This window comes from Haplochromis burtoni, unplaced genomic scaffold (assembly GCF_018398535.1).
Source record: "Haplochromis burtoni strain Fernald_Lab_line unplaced genomic scaffold, NCSU_Asbu1 Contig_56, whole genome shotgun sequence".
In the NCBI taxonomy this organism is placed as follows: domain Eukaryota; kingdom Metazoa; phylum Chordata; class Actinopteri; order Cichliformes; family Cichlidae; genus Haplochromis; species Haplochromis burtoni.
In genome coordinates, this window is record NW_024582417.1 from 2,604,866 (window position 1) to 2,624,170 (window position 19,305).

The 19,305-nt window shown below is 41.6% G+C and overlaps 3 protein-coding genes across 3 annotated transcripts; all 3 read left to right on the plus strand.

Annotated features, from left to right (window-relative positions):
* Positions 1–1,778, plus strand: LOC106633193 (palmitoyltransferase ZDHHC3; the record flags this gene model as incomplete). Its single annotated transcript, XM_014333564.1, is given in 3 exon segments — positions 1–65; positions 154–233; positions 350–1,778. Coding segments are annotated over 3 exon segments (189 nt in total), but the record flags the coding sequence as incomplete, so codon positions are not given.
* Positions 1,779–7,201: 5,423 nt separating this feature from the next.
* LOC102304034 (organic solute transporter subunit alpha) lies at positions 7,202–11,961 on the plus strand. Its single transcript, XM_005922248.3, has 8 exons — positions 7,202–7,473; positions 7,572–7,723; positions 7,912–7,985; positions 9,247–9,405; positions 9,559–9,670; positions 9,786–9,932; positions 10,959–11,064; positions 11,169–11,961. The coding sequence occupies exons 1-8, from the start codon at positions 7,401–7,403 to the stop codon at positions 11,321–11,323; spliced, it is 978 nt and encodes a 325-aa protein (XP_005922310.1). The 5' UTR covers positions 7,202–7,400; the 3' UTR covers positions 11,324–11,961.
* Positions 11,962–13,335: 1,374 nt separating this feature from the next.
* On the plus strand, positions 13,336–17,763 carry si:ch211-244c8.4 (mucin-2). The gene has a single exon (XM_005922250.3). It carries the CDS (start codon positions 13,555–13,557, stop codon positions 16,768–16,770), a length of 3,216 nt encoding a protein of 1,071 aa, XP_005922312.1. The 5' UTR covers positions 13,336–13,554; the 3' UTR covers positions 16,771–17,763.
* Positions 17,764–19,305: the final 1,542 nt, after the last annotated feature.

The window sequence follows — 19,305 nt, forward strand, 5'->3', positions numbered from 1 at the left end:
GTCACCAGATTGGTACAGATAGATCCTGAGCAAGCAAACAGTGTCCTCCAGCAGAATGGCAAAGGGTAAGTTTTCTATTTCTTTCAAATCTTTAATATCAGAGGCTTCAATTTTATTTACTTTGAATTAATTTCTGTTTAACTTTAATTGTAGTCCTGCTGATGGAGAAGCTAACCCGCATGTCCTTAGCAATAATGTTCAGCACACAGAAGATGGCAGCAAAGAGAAAATGAGTATGTTACTAATGCCCTTTCTCACAATTTCATGCTTTTGTGTCCTAATTGCTTTTGTTTGTGCTCAATAAACAACCCATCCTGAGACATCTTTTGTGCACACTGTTTCCTTTTAGATGGCGGACAGACTGTCTCTGTGACAATAGAGAAGGAGCAATAGACAACATATCTCAACTACGGTGCCTTAAACCAGGAGTATCATCACCTCAACGGGAGTCATCCTAGACCTTCATTTTAAGCTTTGATGCAGCCTCAAACCACATGTTTTGTATTTGTTTTTATTACATGGACCATTCCTCATCCAGCGTGCTTTGAAAGAGCACAGCAACAATATTGCTATCATGTAGAAAGAGCCTCTACAGCGACCTCATAGACTGCACCAGTCTGAAGCAGAAGAGATTCAGGGAAGGAGATGTCTTTAAGATAAACCAAAGACATTCAAATAATCCCCAAAATGCGGGAGCCAATGTTTGTCTTTGTCTGTTTTATGTTTAAGATTTCATCTAGAGAGTCATCCTTTATCAGTATTAATCAACCTCTTAATCACTAATTGCAGAGCAAAAGGTTTGTACGTTGATTTTCATCCGAAATAATGTGTGTGTGTGTGTGTCTTATAAGGTGAACTTCAAGCACAGTGCAATTAGCAGCAGTCTGTTATCAGATGGTCTCAAATTTAGTTTACATATTTGTAAATATTTGAAGGTCTTTCTGTTTACACTTTAAAATATTTATTTTTCATTTCATAATATATTTGATAGGAAAAACATAAAGATGATAAATGCTAAAACTTAGATGACCAAATCCAGTTTAATGCTTGTTGAAATGGTTTAATCTCAATCCAGATACTTGAAAGCCAACAGGTCTCCCATAATTCCAAGATGATCAGGTAGATTTTTCATTGCACTATAATTATCTGTAATTTGTCCTGTTTTATAAATTAATTGCTTTGTCTTTCTATGTATTTATTTGTAAATCACATTTTATTTATTTTCAAAAAGACATTAATACAAGTGATTTCCTTCTTCATCTACAGAACTAACATCCTTTGTATTTCTATATTAACACGAATCTATTTGAAGTGTCTTCTGTTTGTGTCCACCACTTTCAAAGAAATTTAAGTTTCAAAAGCACAGAACATAAAAAAACACCACAATAAAAAAAAAAAAGTCATAAAGAACAGGCAATTATGTCCTTGAGCCTAAAGCTCGATAGAAGAAGTGGAGTTTATACCAGTGATCCAAAGGTGTCACAACCTTTCTTCACTCTTTACTGCCCGCCATTGTTTCCTTATATTACCTTCCTTTTGGAGTATGTGATGTGTAGCACAATAAAACATGATTGACTGATTTTACTTTTTGCCTACATGATTAGTGACTCAGAAGTTCAATGACCGATGTCAGTGAACTTAACAACAGGCACCTGGAGCTGCTGCCTGTTTGAAAAAAAGATGCTTTTTTTTTTTTTTTTATTACGAAATTGTTCGTGCTGCTTAATGATTGCTATGTAACAATAAATGTAATACAACTATACATTCCTATTCTTTAACAAATGTGTGATTTGTTTTTGTCAAAAATGTGATTTTAAAATGTTCCCTTGACTGAGGAACAACTCTGCAGATGACTGAACTTGTGGACCTTAAGTGCTTACAAGATGTTAGTCATGACCAATTAAGCTTTAACTGGATTCCAGTGAAGTCTATGTGATGAAACTTAGATTTTAATGGCTTTGTATTGAAATCTATACCAGAGCAGTGCCTTTATATGGGGGGTCTGTCATATTTGTACCAGAAATATGAACAAAAAAAAAAAAAGACTTAGTGATCATTTTGCTGTTAGCTTATCTGTCAATAAATATATGCATCTTGACAAAATCCTCCAAGTACTCACATGTGGCACCGTTTTTATCTCAGTTACACTGGCTTCCTGTTTAATTTAGAGTCAATTTTAAGATCCTGGCCTTGACTTACAGAGCTGTGCATGGACTGGCACCAGCCTACATCTCTGATCTGCTACAGCCCTATGTCCCCAGCAGGTCCCTGAGGTCATCTGATCAGGGCTTACTTGCTATAAAACAGACTAAGATGAGAACTAAGGGTGACAGAGCTTTTGCCACTGTGGCCCCGAGACTGTGGAACTCTCTCCCCCAAACATTAAGAACTGTGGACTCAGTAGCTGTTTTTAAAAAAACAACTCAAAACTCACCTTTTTAAAACTGCTTTTGGTTAATTTTTTGCCTGTTTTATTTGGTCTTTTTTAAAATCTTCTTATGACTTGTAATCTTATGTGCAGCACTTTCTGATTCTGTCTTGAAAGGTGCTATATAAATAACAATTTTATTTTTTATTTATTTTACTAAAATTCTCGGATGAATTCTAATCTCAGTGACCTTGACTATTAAGGTCAGAGGTCAAGTTTTCTAAAAATCTTGTGAATGCGATAACTTGTGAACAAGGTAACGTAAGATTTCGAAACTCAAGCCATAGGTCAGGGGCGTCCAACTCCAGGCCTCAAGGGCCGGTGTCCAGCAGATTTTAGATGTGTTATTGATCCAACACAGCTGACTTAAATGGCTAAATGACCTCCTCAACATGTCCTGAATTTCTCCAGAGGCCTGGTAATTAACTAATCATTTGATTCAGGTGTGTTGACCCAGGGTGATATTTGCAGGGCACCGGCCCTTGAGGCCTGGAGTTGGACACCCCTGCCATAGGTACATCTACTAGGAGGCTGAGTGGTACTGCCCACTGCCACCAGTTTTTTAAGACTCTGCATTAGCATGTTGGCCAAGGCCGTGTTTTTTAAAGCCAGAAGTGAGCATACTTGGATGAAAGTTATCAATTAATGCTAGCAATCTACAAGCACAGAAACCAGCAATTCAATGCTTGATAGTACCCCTTACTACGAGTATAATGTAAAAAATACCTTTCTACCTGTTTTTTTTTCTTTGCTGGAAAACAGCTCAGACCACGAAGAGTTGAGAAACCAAATTTGGCAAACAAGCACATCTTAGGCCTCTGAAGGTTTCATCAAAATCAGACATCATGACATTCACGATGACCTGAGGTTAACCTTTGTGCATTTACAGGACCATATAAGAAAAGACTAAATGAAAAGTGTGACACATAATACGTATCTAAATCTCTACAAAGTCCTATAAATAATTTAATAACAAATGCGCTTTAAATAGTTACACATATTGGGACATAAACCACAGCCTTGGGAGAAAGTGATGTGGTCAGATTAAATAAAAAACTAGCTCTGACATCAACTTGCCTCTGTGCTTGCCAAAAAGGGTTTCTCCACCATGTACTAAGACAAGTTATGCTTGCACAGCTCAGTGGCAAGCAAACCAATTTAAAACTTTCATGTAATGTGTTTTTTCTGAACATTTTATATTTGATATTCTGTTTCTCACCATAAAAATTACAGACTGTTCGGGTTTGTTTGTTTTTTTTTTATAACTGAACAAACTTACAACTTCAGCAGGGAATGAAGTAATCATTTACCCCACTGTAAGCTGTGAACAGTTCTAAGGTTTTCTACACAGGTAGTGTGGCCAGTTCCCTTCTGCTTTCTCACCTTCCACAAACTATCACTTAATGCCCCTCCGGTGGTCCTCCTTGGGCTCTCGGACTCTGGGGCCTCTGGATGTCTGGAGCCTGGATCTCCTCCATGCCTGCTTCATGCCCTGGGGGACAGGGCTATGGCTCTCTACATCCTCTAGCAGACCATTACATGGGGAAACCTTTTGAATACAAGCGCGCTGATCCACACAGGTGTGCACACGGGTGTTCACTGTTCATAGACATAAACTACACCTCTTTATTGGCTGCTATTTCCAAGCACATTGTGCGCTGTCGGTCCTGCTTGCTACACAACAACATTCAATATTTAGTATTTACTGCTGTTTACACTTAGCTAGATTAACGTGATGCGTGTTGTGTTTAGTATGTTGCTCTGTTTTTTTTTGCTTGTTTTCTCTTCTTTTTCTCTCAACAGGTGATCCAGGAGATTTTCTTTCTTCTTTCTCTTTTTAAGTGCCCTTTCTCACTGTCCCTCTTCCCTTCTGTTTTTCTTTTCCTTCATCTTTCTTTCTCCCTTTCCTATCCCTCAGTCATGTCTGTCCCGTCTGTAACAACTGAAAAAATAAAATAAATAATAACAACAAAGGTCGATCAAATGGACCAATACGGCAAGGCCGTGATGATCCATTTGGCAAAGTAAATCCATTGGGTATCCTTGTTGGTCTTCAGACAACAATTCTGACGGCTAAAGAACCAAATGGGACAGGCAAAAAAAAAACAAACAAAAAAAAACTAAATCAATAAAGAGTTCCAAAAACATGTATTAGATTCAGCAATCAATACCAACACAGACCAACAAACACAGCATAACTCTATTGTCAAAAATCCACCAGTCTCAATCAGTATGGCACTTTTAAATGTCCGCTCTCTGTTGAACAAGTCTTTTATTATTAATGATTTAATTTTAGATAATAAACTTGACTGTTTATTTTTAACTGAAACATGGCTGGGTTCGGATGCACCAGTTGTTCTCACTGAGGCCTCCCCACCAAATTTTAATTTCTCTTTTTCTATTAGAAGTGGTAAGAGAGGTGGTGGGACTGCATCTTTAGCCAACAACACACTCACCACCAAACAAATTTTATTTGATCATTTTACCACTTTTGAATTCCACGCTATTGTTTTCAGCAGCCCTCCAGTTTTATCTGTCACAATTTATAGACCACCTAAAGACAGCGCTGCTTTTATCAAGGAATTCTCAGAATTTTTAACAAACATACATTCAAAATATAATATGATAATTTTAACCGGTGATTTTAACCTGCACATAGATAATCCTTCTGACCCTGCAGCAAAAGAATTCTTAAACATTCTTCACTGTTTGGATTTTACCCAGCACGTCACGCAGCCGACTCACAACAGAGGACACACTCTGGACCTGGTCATCACCCATGGGCTGTCCACCAGCGTGTCCTCTGTTGTTGACTTGGCTGTCTCTGACCACTACTGTGTGTTTTTTACCACAGCACAGAGACTGCTCTCCTAAAGGTTTTAAATGATCTTAGATGTAACTGGGACTCCCAAAAGCTCTCAGTCCTGGTGCTACTGGATCTAAGCGCAGCCTTTGATACAGTAGACCACGCTATTCTTTTAAACAGACTGAAACACATGGTGGGCCTCTCTGGTGCTGTACACAACTGGTTCACTTCCTATCTCTCTGACAGAACTTTTATGGTGAGTATGGATACATGCTCCTCTAAGATCCATAAAATGACATGTGGTGTGCCTCAAGGGTCGGTTCTAGGCCCTGTACTTTTTAATTTGTATATGCTCCCTCTCGGCAGTGTCATCAGGAGGCATGGAGTGAACTTCCACAGTTACGCTGATGACACGCAGCTGTACATCTCCGTGTCTCCTGATGACACCAGACCAATGGATGCCCTTTTTAACTGTATTTTAGATATAAGATCTTGGATGGCAGAAAACTTTTTACAGCTTAACCAGGACAAAACTGAAGTTTTAATCGTCGGTCCTGAGGCTCAGAGAGAGAAACTCTTGTCTAAATTAGAGGCATTTTCACTATGTCCTTCGCTACAAGTGAAAAACCTGGGTGTTATTTTTGACTCTGAGCTTGGTTTTATCCCACATGTTAAACATGTAACCAAAATTGGATTTTATCATCTAAAAAATATAGCCAGAGTCCGCCCTATTCTCTCTCGGGCCAACACGGAGATGCTGATGCATGCTTTTATTACCAGTCGCATTGATTACTGTAAGACCCACCTTTTTAATTTAGCTTTTACTTAACGTTTATTTATTTTATGCTTATTTATTCTATCCTGTTATTCTATTATTAATTTAGGCTTTACCTAATATTTATTGATTTTATTCTTATTCATTTTTTAATCTTCTTACTCTATTTATATTTATATTGTATCCCGTTCTTATTTATTTTACCCTGTATATATCCTATTGTGTCATATCTTCAGTGTTTCCTCAGAGGGCGCTCTCTGCACCGGGGCTGTGATCGACCATGGCTGCTGGGGCTCTGGGGGTCCTCTCAGCCTGGCTGGGGGGCTTCTTTGCCTCCCTCCTGCTGTGTGCCCAGCCTGGAGGTCTGTGACCGGCTCCCGGTGCAGACGGCTCCCTGTTATAGTGTTTCCTCACTTGGCTCATGCGTACCCAGCCCAATTTTACTCTTTAAGTGTGCGTGTGTGTATTCGAGATGAATCAAGATTGTGAGCATCATTTTTTTCCTTCTTGCAAAAGAAATATGATGACATGGTGAAAAAAAACTAGACAATTATTAGCCAGAGACAGTTGAGCGACCACAGTGCCATTCACCTCTCTGTAACAGAATAACAGATAAAGTTTAATAGTCTCACCACTCAACATTTGAACCCTCTGGAATTTTTCTAGGTAATAGATTTGAAAAGCCCATGTAGGATTTTCAACTTTAAATGTTTCTCATTAGTTTTTCTCTGCTCCCATTCATGCCGTACTGGCTTTCTTTAGTAGTATTATATATAGTACTGTGGAAAAGGTTAAAAAAGAATCACTTTGCATTTTGGAGCACTGGATAGAAGCTCAGATAAAATGTTCCTATGGCTTCATAGATTTCTGCGTAACATACCCGACCATAGCTGAGCCTAAACTTTCACACCAGAAAGCCAAACTGAGACTGAAGTAATGAAAGCTAACCTTTAAAGCAATAGTTTAACGTTGAAATACTGTAAATTAGCCGAGAATCAAAAACTATAGCTCACAGCTCACATTATGCACTGAGAAGGAAATAACACACCCTGCCAAAGTTCACTTTTCCTGACGCACAATGAATCTTAGCCTTTCACTAAAACTCTGACCTTTGTGTTTTTTAATTACAGTCACTTAAACCTGTGAATAAATGCATCACCAGTTGCTCATGCGTTCTCATAAAGTTGCCTGCCACTTCTTATCCCACCTTCACTTCTTCAGAATCCCTTAAGTGCTAGGTACTCAGCTCTGTGTTGAAGACTCTGGAATGTAAAGGGGAAGCAGGTTTTACTTTTATGACTGCAACACTATTTATATTTTTTTAATTTTACTCTTGTTAATATTTGTTAGTCTATTTTTAGTCTATTTTTTAAGACAAGCGTCTGCCTACCATGGAAGCTCTAAATGGAACCATTGATCCAGCTTGTCTGAAGGGTCGTCCGCTGGCTATTGACATGCTCAACCGTAAGTTATACACACTACTATATTCATTTAGATTTTAACCTGAAGAAAGTCTGATTCATGCTGTTTCTATGTGTCTCCTATTGTTCTTTTTTAATCAGAGCTAGATACATTTGGCTATTGCCTGTACTTCATGCTCACCTTGATGTCCTGTGTCTCCCTGCTTGTGTACCTGGAACAGTGTGCCTATATTTACAAAAAACTACCCTACCCCAAGAAGACCTTGGTCATTTGGGTAAACGGTGCAGCACCAGTGAGTATTCAGGCCTGCTTAAGTTTTATAACATGCCACTGATTGTAAAACAAATATGATTGCAACCATTAACAAGTTTCAACAACTTGTTAATGGAGAAAGTAAGCCACAGTACATTAACAGACGTCTTCAAACGTTATAAGCGTTGCAGCTGCATGTTTTTAAACACAACAATTTTACCGTTTCAGGTCATTTCCACCATGTCATGCTTAGCTATGTGGATCCCGAGGGCATTTATGATTACAGACCTGACATCTAACAGGTGAGTTTTCCTTTGACTACACTTGCAAAACATTTCCCAGTGTAGTCAGTGTTTTTTTTGGTTTTGTTTTGTTTTTGTTACAGTTTAACAGTTTAATGAATTATTACACACGACGGGTCAAAACTCATACTTTGCACAAAATAACAGAGAAAAAGAAAACGCCATTGAGCCATTTGATCCACTCTGAAATGGCACCAACAGATAAATATGAAAAATTGAACATATAAAACACTTTTTTCAAACATTAGTTCAACAATAGTATCTGCTGATCTAATGTGATCCTTGGGAAAAGTAAGTAAACTCTTTACTGGAAACTTTTTGATAGTGTTTGGCATAATTAGTCTCCATCAGACTTTTTCTTCCATGGAAGTTAGATTGAAATCTGAGCTGCGACTTGGCTTTCCCACTTGCTTTCTTTTGGGGGTTTTAATCTGTTCCCTGGTCGATGTATTAGTGTGCAAAGATTTTTATCCTGTTGAAAGACCAGCATTTAGTTTAAATTTCAGATTGCCTCACATTAGCTTGAAAGAATCTTTGATATAATGCAGAATTGATAAATGCATTAAAAACAGCCAGCTGTCCTGTCCCTGAGGCAACAGGACAAATCCAGACCAGATGAACATGCAGCACCATACGTCACATTTCTGATGTGAGCCTGCTCTTGAGAAACAGCCATTAGCCTAATCCTTTTTTGTTTGTTTGTTTTACTGTGGCTGAGTTATTACTTATTTCAAAAGGGCTTGGTGGTTGCATTTATGCTAATTGAAAAAACGTAGCTAATGTTTGTTTGGGACATTAAAAGCTTGGCCTCCCATGCAGGTCAGATTTCTTCAATTTCTGAATTTGGATGCATGGAACTTTTGGATACTTTGCATTAACCTGGCATCAACATATATATCTATATCTATATTTACCATCATGCAAGTTGTTTCTAATGCTTACTTTGGTGAGGCATTCTGTACAAAAACAGTCAGCAGATGCCAACATCTGAACAGGGACTCAAACCACCAACTTGCAGCTTATAAGCTGGTGGCTCTAACAGCTGGTCTTTGTCTCAGTCAAGTTGTCCACTGTGAATTTTTAGCTGCCTGCACAAACATAGCAGGTTAGATCAGGCACACATTTCACACTACTATAAATACATTTTTGAATTTTTCTACCTGTGATGGTTACGTTCATTTGATATTTTATGAGATTTGCATAATTAACAATACACAACAGCACATCTTAGACGTGTGTTGAGTTACCTCTTTCCTTACAGTTATTTTGCAGTTGTGATTTACAAGATCTTGCTTCTGTTGATTGAGGAGTTGGGTGGCAGCAATGCCTTTTTGGAGAAGTTCTCTGGTAAACCCTTTTGGATCAGCACAGGACCCTGCTGCTGCTGTTGTCCATGTTTACCCGACGTCCCCATGTCAAGGTAAAGAGAGTCTGCATATCACTGCGCTGGCTCTAGCTCAAGCCTGTGTCAGATTTCCATATCATATATTCTGTCATTCTGCATTGACTGCACATGACCTTATCATGGTACACATGTGTAATGTTAGTCTGTCTCTGGACTGGGTTCATTCAGGCGAATGTTATTCCTGCTGAAGTTAGGCTCTCTTCAGTATGCAATCCTGAAAACGGTGTTCACTGTCCTGTCTATAGTACTGTGGACCAATGGCAACTATGATCCTACTAATGTAAGTATTTGAAATGGTTCTCTACATATCTGAGTGGACTAAAATAGATGTGCGTTAAATTAAAACATATTTCTATAAGATTCATATAAATGTGTGTGTGTTTCTTTTTTTTCAGCTAGGAATCTATGGTATAACCCTTTGGATTAGCCTATTTGTTGGTGTTCTAACCATCATCTCCCTTTGGCCTGTTGCCATTGTCTTCATGAACATGAACCGCTATCTACGCCCACTCAGGATTATACCAAAGTATGCAATGTACCAAGTGAGTCAACAGCTGTAATACCAGATGCTAAGGTGCTTCACATGTGTTGGGGGTAACTACTGAAGCTGACTTAACACAGCTAATTTTCTTGTGATGAGTTAATCCGCTTAATTTGTGAAGAGAAATCAAAAGGTAATTTCCTCTATCAGAGAACAGGGATACCATGCCAGCATGGATGCTTTTGACATTGTGAAAACTCAGATAGGCTGAAAATGTGAAAACATAGAAAACCCATAAGTGACCAACAAATTTGACTGAACTCCAGAGACCAGCACTACAAAGCGGGAGTTTGTCTTATTCAGATAACTTCAGAGTTAATCCTCGATTTTCCGTACTCCAAAGGTGGTTCACTTCTTACCTGTGTATATCACCTCAACCTCGTGAACCTAAAAGGCTTCAAAGCAGCTTAGGTCCTAGATTAGCTATCAACAGGTATGAAATCACTGCCAGATGACCAATCCATTCTCCAGAAAATGGTGTAACAGCTCCCTAAACGTCCCTTGAACTCATAACCAGCGTTGCGTGACTAATTATCCTGAATGCTGATGTAGGGTTCGGTGAACAGTTACACTGGGGATGCTGAACTTGCTTCATAGTACAGGGCTCTGGTGTTTCTTGGGTAGATCATACACCACTACTGCAGTTAATTAACTAGTAATAATTTCTCAAATCTGGCTCTCTCCCATGTGTGTCATTGGATCTATCGCCCTCTGCTTTCCACTCTTTCCCTTACAGTCGTGGCAGACGGCTGCCTCTCCCTGACTTTGGTTCAGACGTTTCTCCCTGTAAAACTGAACTGAACTTAGTATTTTGCAAATGCCAAAGCCAATAATGCAATACCAACAGCCATGACCTAAATCGTATATTTAAAGAAAATGACTGGAACATGCACCAAGATTTAATGGAGTTATCCTTTGCCTGTGCTTCACCAGCCTGTCCACCAACTTTCAGTGAAAATCAGCCTAGTAGACATGCTACACAATCAGCATGACCACTGTGTAAATGTTACATTGTTTTTATCCTTAGTTAACACTTGTATTGAGCCAGCTGCAGACATCGATCGTTAACATCGTGGCCTTGTACGGAAACATCGCCTGTGCTCCTCCATTAAGCTCTCAAGCCCGTGGAACCAGTAAGAAACATTTCTAAACGCCTTTCAGATATGCACAACTGATGTGAAATGAAACTACCCAACACTGATTTATTGTTGTTTTTGTGTGTGTGTGTGTCCCGCAGTGCTTAATCAGCAGATACTGATCATGGAGATGTTCATCATCACCCTGGTCAATCGGTTTTTGTACCGCCGCACATATGAGGCAGTTGAGACACATGACAGTGAAGAGAACACCACAGCGCTGCCAGAGGCTACTCTCATGGAGCATGATGTCTAAAAAAGGACAGTGAATCACTGTGTATCACTGCTCTTTAACTATGTAAATGATTATGTAAGTTAAGAGATCATAAAGTAGTCTAACATTTTACCTCATTTAAGGAAAGGAGAGAGAAATGCCTCCGTTTTACTGGATTCATAAGCACTCTTTGCATTGCTTTCAGCCCTGTCTTTGACATATATCCATGGAAAAAGTACAATCTCTTTCTGAGTTCTGATGTTTATGCATGATAATAAATAGATAGATTCTGGGTACTGAAAGTTTTAAGTTATGCCGACAGAAATACCAACAAGGAAAATCTCTTAATTTGACTGACTTACATTAGTTATAGTAGAATTGTTGTGAAGTTGCAGATGATTGGATGTAAACAGTGCTGTGCAGGACATTTTCTTGGCCATTAGATGCGCCTCATATCACATTTATGATAAAGAAATGCCAATAGTATCAATCTTCTCTTGTCATCAGTCTCTGCAAACATGTATGCGTGTATCTTTGTATGCAGTTTCTTTTTTAAAGAAGTTTTACCATTTTTTTTAGGCAATACTGGAGCTTTTTGTCACACTGGGGCAAATGCACAGGGTGGGAGTTTTACATTGGTCTCGAGAGAAGTGAATAAAACAACTTTTTCATTTTGTTAACTAATGTTTGCGTGTGTTTGATGTGTACAGTGACATATGTTTTTGTTTATTTTCCCCCTTTAGCTTAACAAAGGAGATAAATGCTGAAGCATTACTCAGTTCATTTCTGCATTTCTGTCTGCGAAAACCTAAACTGAGGACTTAAGGCAGAAAATAGAGACTTTAATGAAACTGTCTTTGAAAAGAGGTACTTGTGAGCAAAACAGATGTCACACCATCTCTATTTAAGTGACATTTTCACGACGATGACAATTTTTCAAACACTGCATTTAAGATACTTCCCTTTGAGTGAGTGAGCCTGAGTGAATATATCTTTAAGCGTCCCACTGAATCTTAACACAGCTCAGAATAGCCAGATTTTTTCAAAGAAGGCTGACCCACTTACACAGACTTATCCGGGCCAGAGAATGCATGTGGATGAGACAGCAGCTTTATTTTCAGACTTGCTGCTGTACGTTCTACTGCTGTTTCTCGAGCAGCCACAAGGAGCCGCCTTAGTTCTGCCCGCCCAAACTAAATTCATTAACCCGGTGATAATTAAAACATAACAAGTTCCCCCTCATAAATATACATCATTTGCAAATTAGAAAAGGCATGCAGGTCTATATAACTCAGGGCCATCACACAGATTTAAATGTTGAATTAGCAGTTGCTTCACAGAGTTTAATGCCCTCCTTTTTCTCGCTATCTCAAAAATCTGGTGGTGACTCTGTCAAGACGCTCAAAAGGTCATACCAACAAGCCCGAGTTTTCAGTGGGATTTTAAAAAACTTAAAAAATTAGCCACCACTAAAAAATATGAATAAAATAAAAAAGGATTACAGTTGGTTCAATGTTTTCTAAAAGGTGTTACAAATATGCTTTTTGAACACATATCCAACACATTAGATGAAAAGAAAAAGAAAGGCAAATAATATGCTAATTATATTCTAAGATTATTGCTCTTTATTATTATTAATAGATGTCAATTTCTATTCATAAATCACAGCTTCATGACACATTTAACAGACTGGTGTGAGTTGCGGTGATGCAGATGATTGAAATGAGGCCAGTTTATTTAGAATTAAGGCAAATCCACAGCACAAACCAATTATTAGGCTGCATGTAGAGGTAGCGCTGCCCTAATCTGGATGAGACGTTTTATATAAAGCCAGATCATTGAGAATTGAAAATGTGGCCCTATTAATGGAGCATTTGTCTTTGCTGTTTATATAAACAGAGTCATCAGACAGGAAGAGAGGAAGAGAAAGCTATGTTCAGGGTGGGATGATGACAGCCCCTGGCTCTGCATTGCTGACGAAAGCTGCTTAGCCCCTCAGTTGCTATGGCAACCAGGGAGGGCAGCCAGACAAAAATGAGCCAAAGGGGAGGGGCTTTTGAGGGAGAAATAGAGGAGAAAGGGCTGGATGGGAAAGACAGACGGAGGGAGGGATACGGACAAGTGATAAAGAAACACTGAGAGCAGAGGAGGTAGCGCAAGGCTACACACGGAGAAAAAGGTCTGGATATAAATGCTCCATCACTGGCTGGGGAATAAAATCTGCAGCAGCTGACAGGAGGATACAAAAACAAAAAGGGGGACGCAGAGAGAAGATGGACGTACAAACGGAGAACATGGACCCCCCACCTTGTGAATCGCAGCCAAGTGGAAAAATCAGAAAAGGATTCAAGCTGTTTGGCAAACGCAAGCCAGGTAACATCTTTTCTATTCGAAGCAAAGGAGATGGAAACAACAAGTCACCTGTTCACAGGAGCAAAACACTAGATGGATTATCAGAGAGTCCTGCGCCAGATTCTGAGCAGGAGCCGGACAAGGAAAAGGGACAGGAGGTGAGCGAGGCAGAGAAGGAGCAGGCAGAGGAGGAGCAACTCAGCGAAGATGGCGTTCTGGCTGCCGCCCCTGCTCGCAACTCCGTTTCTTCAGCCAGCTCAGCCAAGTCTCTCAGCTTCCTGTCACTGCTGAGGGGTGGCAGGAGGGGAGTGGGGGACCGCCGAGTCCACACCGTGTCCCAGCCAGTGGGTCGCCAGCGTCGTGGGCTGAAGGGTCTCTTTGGAAATGTTAAGTTCAAATCGAAAGATAAAGAGGAGAAGGAGGAACTCCCTCCTAGTCCGCTCCTCATGTCATCCCGTGCCAACAGTGTTGAAATCATCAAAGAGGACCTCACCCTCACACCCAAATCCCAGCCTCGCTCTCTGGACAGCCCTGAAACAGAGAGGCGTGAGCACGTCAAGAGTGCAACAACTCTGGACAGTGCAACCCCATCCCCACCAGAGACCGCAACTTCCCAGGTAACAACAAGCAGTGTGAGTAAAACTCATGAAAATGTAGCGCCGTCGCCCACCCTTGAGCCACCACTGGTGCCCGGGGACACCAGCCTGAGCTCGTTGCTTGCGGACATCTCATCTCTCCTGACTTTTGACTCCATCACAGGGGGTGGGGACATCATGGCTGATGTGGAAGCAGAGTGGGGGAAAGCGAGCAGTGCTATCAGCGCTGTGGTGACTGAGGTCACGCCAGCATCCACATCTCCCTTCTCCAAACCCACTATCTCCTCTCCGCTGAGTCCCACAAAAGTCAGCACTGCTTCCACAGCAAAACCTTCTCATGTAGCCGTCCCCACTGCCACTTCACCCCAACCCTTTACTGCACTGTCGAAGGCAACTACAACCTCTTCTCCCATTTCCAAGCCAAGCACCACCCCCACCACAACTTTCACCAAATCTTCCACTCTGACAACTCCCTCAGTCAAACTGAGCTCAGACTCTACTCCAGCCTCTGAGCCTTCTGTCAGCGCTAAAACCATCACAGCTCTGGCGCCAACTACAACAAAACCCTCAGCGTTTCCTGTAACTTCAACAAACCTTTCAGCTCCAACGTCTTCCTTTGTGATTACAAGTAAATCTACAGTGATGTCCATCTCTACAGCAACCACAGCTCCTCCAAACACCCCAGCCTCTGTAGTAAAGGCTCCCTCAGTTAGTCCAGTTCTTACCTCTACAGCTAGCAAACTGGCTTCACAGACTGTACTGCCTCCTCAAACTACTACTTCTGTAAGTAAACCCAGTCTTGTAGCTACTTCACCCCCTGTCTCCACCAAACCCCCATCAATAACCCACAGCCCACCCATCCCTGTTGCTATCTCCCAGCCTCCCCCTGCTAAGTCAAATTCAATTAGCACTTCCTGCAAACCTTCTCTAATCTCAGTTACAGTAGACTCTAAAACCCCAGTGACAGCATCACCAGCCTGCACAGTTACAACAAAACCATCTTCTCCTGACCCGGGTACTCTCTCTAAAACAACAGCTCCCACATCAGCTGCAACCTCAGCCTCTGCATCTGGGGCCCTTTTCAAGCCTACACTCACCTCTACCCTCACAGAACAAAATAAAAGCCCTCCCTCACATGTAACTGCTCCTGATATCTGTCCTCCCACAGCTAAAACCCAACCCAGCCCTGCATCTATAACAACTCCAGCTTCAGTTTCTTCAGCTAAGCTTCCTCCTGCGACTAAACCCACCTCTGCCTCGGTCTTGTTAGATAAAACACCCCCTACTCTCACACCAATTCCAGCACTTGCTACTCATGCAGCAGTTTCTACAGCATCTACTGCTCTGGGTCATATTCCAGTTTCTTTATCTAAAGATCAACCTGCTCCTGCTCAACCGCAAATTTCCCAATCTAAAACCCCTCCTGCCCCTGTTCAAGTCCCAGTTTCTATCTATAAAGATCAGCCAGCTCCAGCTCAAAAGGAGCCTGCTCAATCTAAAGCCCCTCCTGCCCCTGTTGAGGTTCCACTTTCTGTCTGTAAAGATCAGCCTGCTCCAGCTCAGATGGAGGCTCCTCAATCTAAAACCCCTCCTGCCCCAGCTCAGCCCCCAGTTACTGTATATAAAGATCTGCCCGCTCCAGCTCAAAAAGTCCCTCAATCCAAACCCCCTCCCACCTCTGTTCAAATCCCAGCATCTGCAAGTAAAGATCCATCTGCTCCAGCCCAACAGGAGGTTTTTCAATCAAAACCCCCACCTGCCCTGGCTAAAATCCCAGTTTCTGTATCTACTGACTCTCCTGCCCCAATTTCTGTAGCCAAACCACTTTCTACTTCTGGTCAGATTTCAGTTTCTCAGCCAAAAGCCCACCCTGTACCTCCTGGTGCTCCTTGCCCTGTCACTTCTCTTCCTCCTACCCCTAAACCTCAGCCAAGTGAAGCTCCAGCCTCTGCTAAGCCTAGTGGAAGTGGACTAGCAACAGTGGATAGCCAATTGGCTAGTCCAAATGGCACAAATGGGGAGGGTGTGCAGACTGCACCGTGTAAAACCGAAGAACCACAGAAGGAGTCGCGATCAAGCCTCCAAGAGCCCCCTAGAGAAAAGAGAACACAAGCCAAAGCATCAGGGCTGAGCAAAATCCCTGTCGTGGGAGGAAGCAGAGTGGGCAGGCTACCTGTCCGGGACAGCCAGCAACATGCTGATGAGGAATCAAACAGAAATCCGCCCACACCCGTGCTAGAAGAAGAAAGACCCCATTTTAACTCACATGATGCAGGAAACAAAGATAAAATCAGTGCTGCAGAAGCCACCTCAAAACACACCCAGGAGGACAGTCAGCACCCCCAACACCAGAAAGTTCTCACCAGTTCAGCGCGTGATTCAAAGATCCCCGTGAAGCACGGTGCACAGACTCACGCTGCCTCCCAAGTCCCTCAGACTAAAGAACCCCCTCGCACTAAGATACCCGTGTCCAAGGTTCCTGTCCGCAGAGCTGGTACTAAACCTGCAGCCACAGGTGGCAGCGCCCAGATAAGGAAATAAGACAGTGGATTGAATCAGTCGACTGCAGATTACTGCTCTGACTGCAACTTTTTTCCAACATCACGATTTTTTAAACTTTGCATTCTATACTGTAAATCCTGGCTGGTCTTTCTGTCATCTCTTGGCTTCACTACTTCATAATCAACAAGAACAGAGTCAAGGAAACTGACAGCACTCAAGCACAAAACATCCCCGTGGGCAGCTGAAGCAACAAGCCCGGCTCTTTGGTGCTGAGCCACCCTAGACATGCACTCAGGAAAGGTTCGGGGTCACACCTGAACACAAAGCAGCATCGGTAACAAAGGATGAGCGAGATAAAAGGTCATAGGAACACAGTCTGTCTCTCTCTCTCTCTCTCTCACACACACACACCCTTTCACACAACATGGGCGAGTGCCTTTTTGAGGGTGCTTTTCCTACAGACTGTCAGAATTTTTTCAGTCTTTTCTACAGTACTTTTAACTTTTGTTACTCCCACTTTTTGTAGGAACCTTCAAGTCTTTTTTGTCTTTCTTTTCAGCAAGTCTCTTTGATAATAACCAATCCCTTTACCTTTTATTTATGCCAGGAGATGAACCGCAGGAGCTCTATAGATAAATGCAACAACCAAATTTTACATTCCACACCTTTCTCTGGATGTATGTAGCAGAAAAAAAACATGCCATGAAGTTTTTGCACAATATGTTGAACTGTACAGCGCCCGTGTGTCCACCTGCTCATATGTAACATACTCAGATCTCACTGTGAACTATGGGAGGGGCTGTGGTTTGAAAGAGTGGAAATTACTCCTCGCAATGAAATTGACAGTGGAGAGCAGCCATTAAAAATGGCATTGTGGACAGAAAGGATGGTGGGATGAGATCTCCAGCTCATGAACTGGCACATCTTTATTCCTGTCCCAGTTATACTCGGATGAGAACAGCATCTCTGTGTAGAGACTCATCTATGTTGTCCTGTTTCCTATTTAATCAATAAAACAATATGAGTACCTAACATGTGGGATCTGTTTAAGTTGTGAACTGCACACCGTTTTTCATACTGTTGTAGTTTTAACACGGGGAGATACGAACACATGCCTGCAAATAACTCGGATTATATGGAAGGAACGTGTAAATCTGAAATATAAGTAAAGGCTAAGAATCAGAGCAAAGAGAAGGAGTAATATTATATATTTTCCCTGACTGATCTTCACCATCTTACTGCAGTCTCAGCTTGTCCTCACAGACACATCATTCCAGCGTCATCCACACTCCAAGCTCACTGACCTGAATAGTGAGCACATGAATGCCAGCTGAGCCAGGCCAATCAGCTGCGAGGGAAAACGCTTAACATGCATAGCCTACCTTATTATCAAAGGGAAAAGGGTCTGGGAATGTGTGTCATTGCTATTCTTAGTGTAAAAACATACCTAATGGACATGCTGAATGATTCCACTCTGACTGAGTCGATGATTTGCTTTGGAGTTTAATATCACTGCTGATAATTTTATTACCAAACAAAAAGGAGGAATGAGCAACAAAGATCATTTATTAATGTTGCACGGAGACAGAAAATGCAAGAAAAATTTGACTGGTTAATAGCAGATGAAGTTAAAACCCCAGGTTAAGGATGGGAAACTGATCTGAGTCATGGGATGATGTTAAGAGGACTGTTGCGTTACGAAGAGGGAGCAAAGCCTGAATGTTCTTTTGATTTACAAAATGAGGATTGCAGAGGTGACACAAAAAGACCTCTGTTTGATTTTGAAAGCCAGAGGGCGCAGGCCGAGAAGAGAAAAACACGAGGATTGCACCACATCAGGTGTCGATGCAGGCTATCCAGGGCAACACGTCTCCCTGAGAAAGGAACAGTTGCTCCCTAAGGCCCTGATCCAACACATGTTTGCTTCCTGGCATAACACCTGCACACTGAGATTTAAACACTCAAATAAATGTCTGTAGATTTATAATCACGTCTGTCTGAGGAGGTATTGAGTTGCAGGCTCGCACTGTGCCACAAGGTAATAACGACATTATGCTCTCCATCACTGGAAAACACTGGTGAGATCCTGTGTACGTGAACGCTGCTTTGTGTCAGCATCCATTCACATGATTATCCAGCAGTCTGGATTTCATACTGTAAGTGAGAAAGATAACAGCCGAGAGCACCGCGCAACAACGGTGTGTGTGTGTGTGTGTTAGTGGAAAATACTTTTATGCTATGTTGTATGATCTGTCTCCGCAGTGTTTATACAGATTGTTTTGTCTGTTTCCGTGCACACAGTCTCGCTATCTCTGAAGACAGGCCCCCCCGCCCCAATTATTTAACACAAACTACAGCAGCCATAATGCACCGAGGCCAACCTGGCTTTCTGTGGCGTGTCTGTGTTTGTGTGTCTGTTTCTGCCTCTGGAGAGACTACGTGCCTCTTTAGAACCTAATTTAGCATGCTTCATTCTTTGTTTCCATGCCAACCCCACTAGGTCAACCAATAAAAGGCTGTGGTATTGGAAGGCGGGGTTTCAAACATGAGTGCGTTAATGAGCACATGAACAGC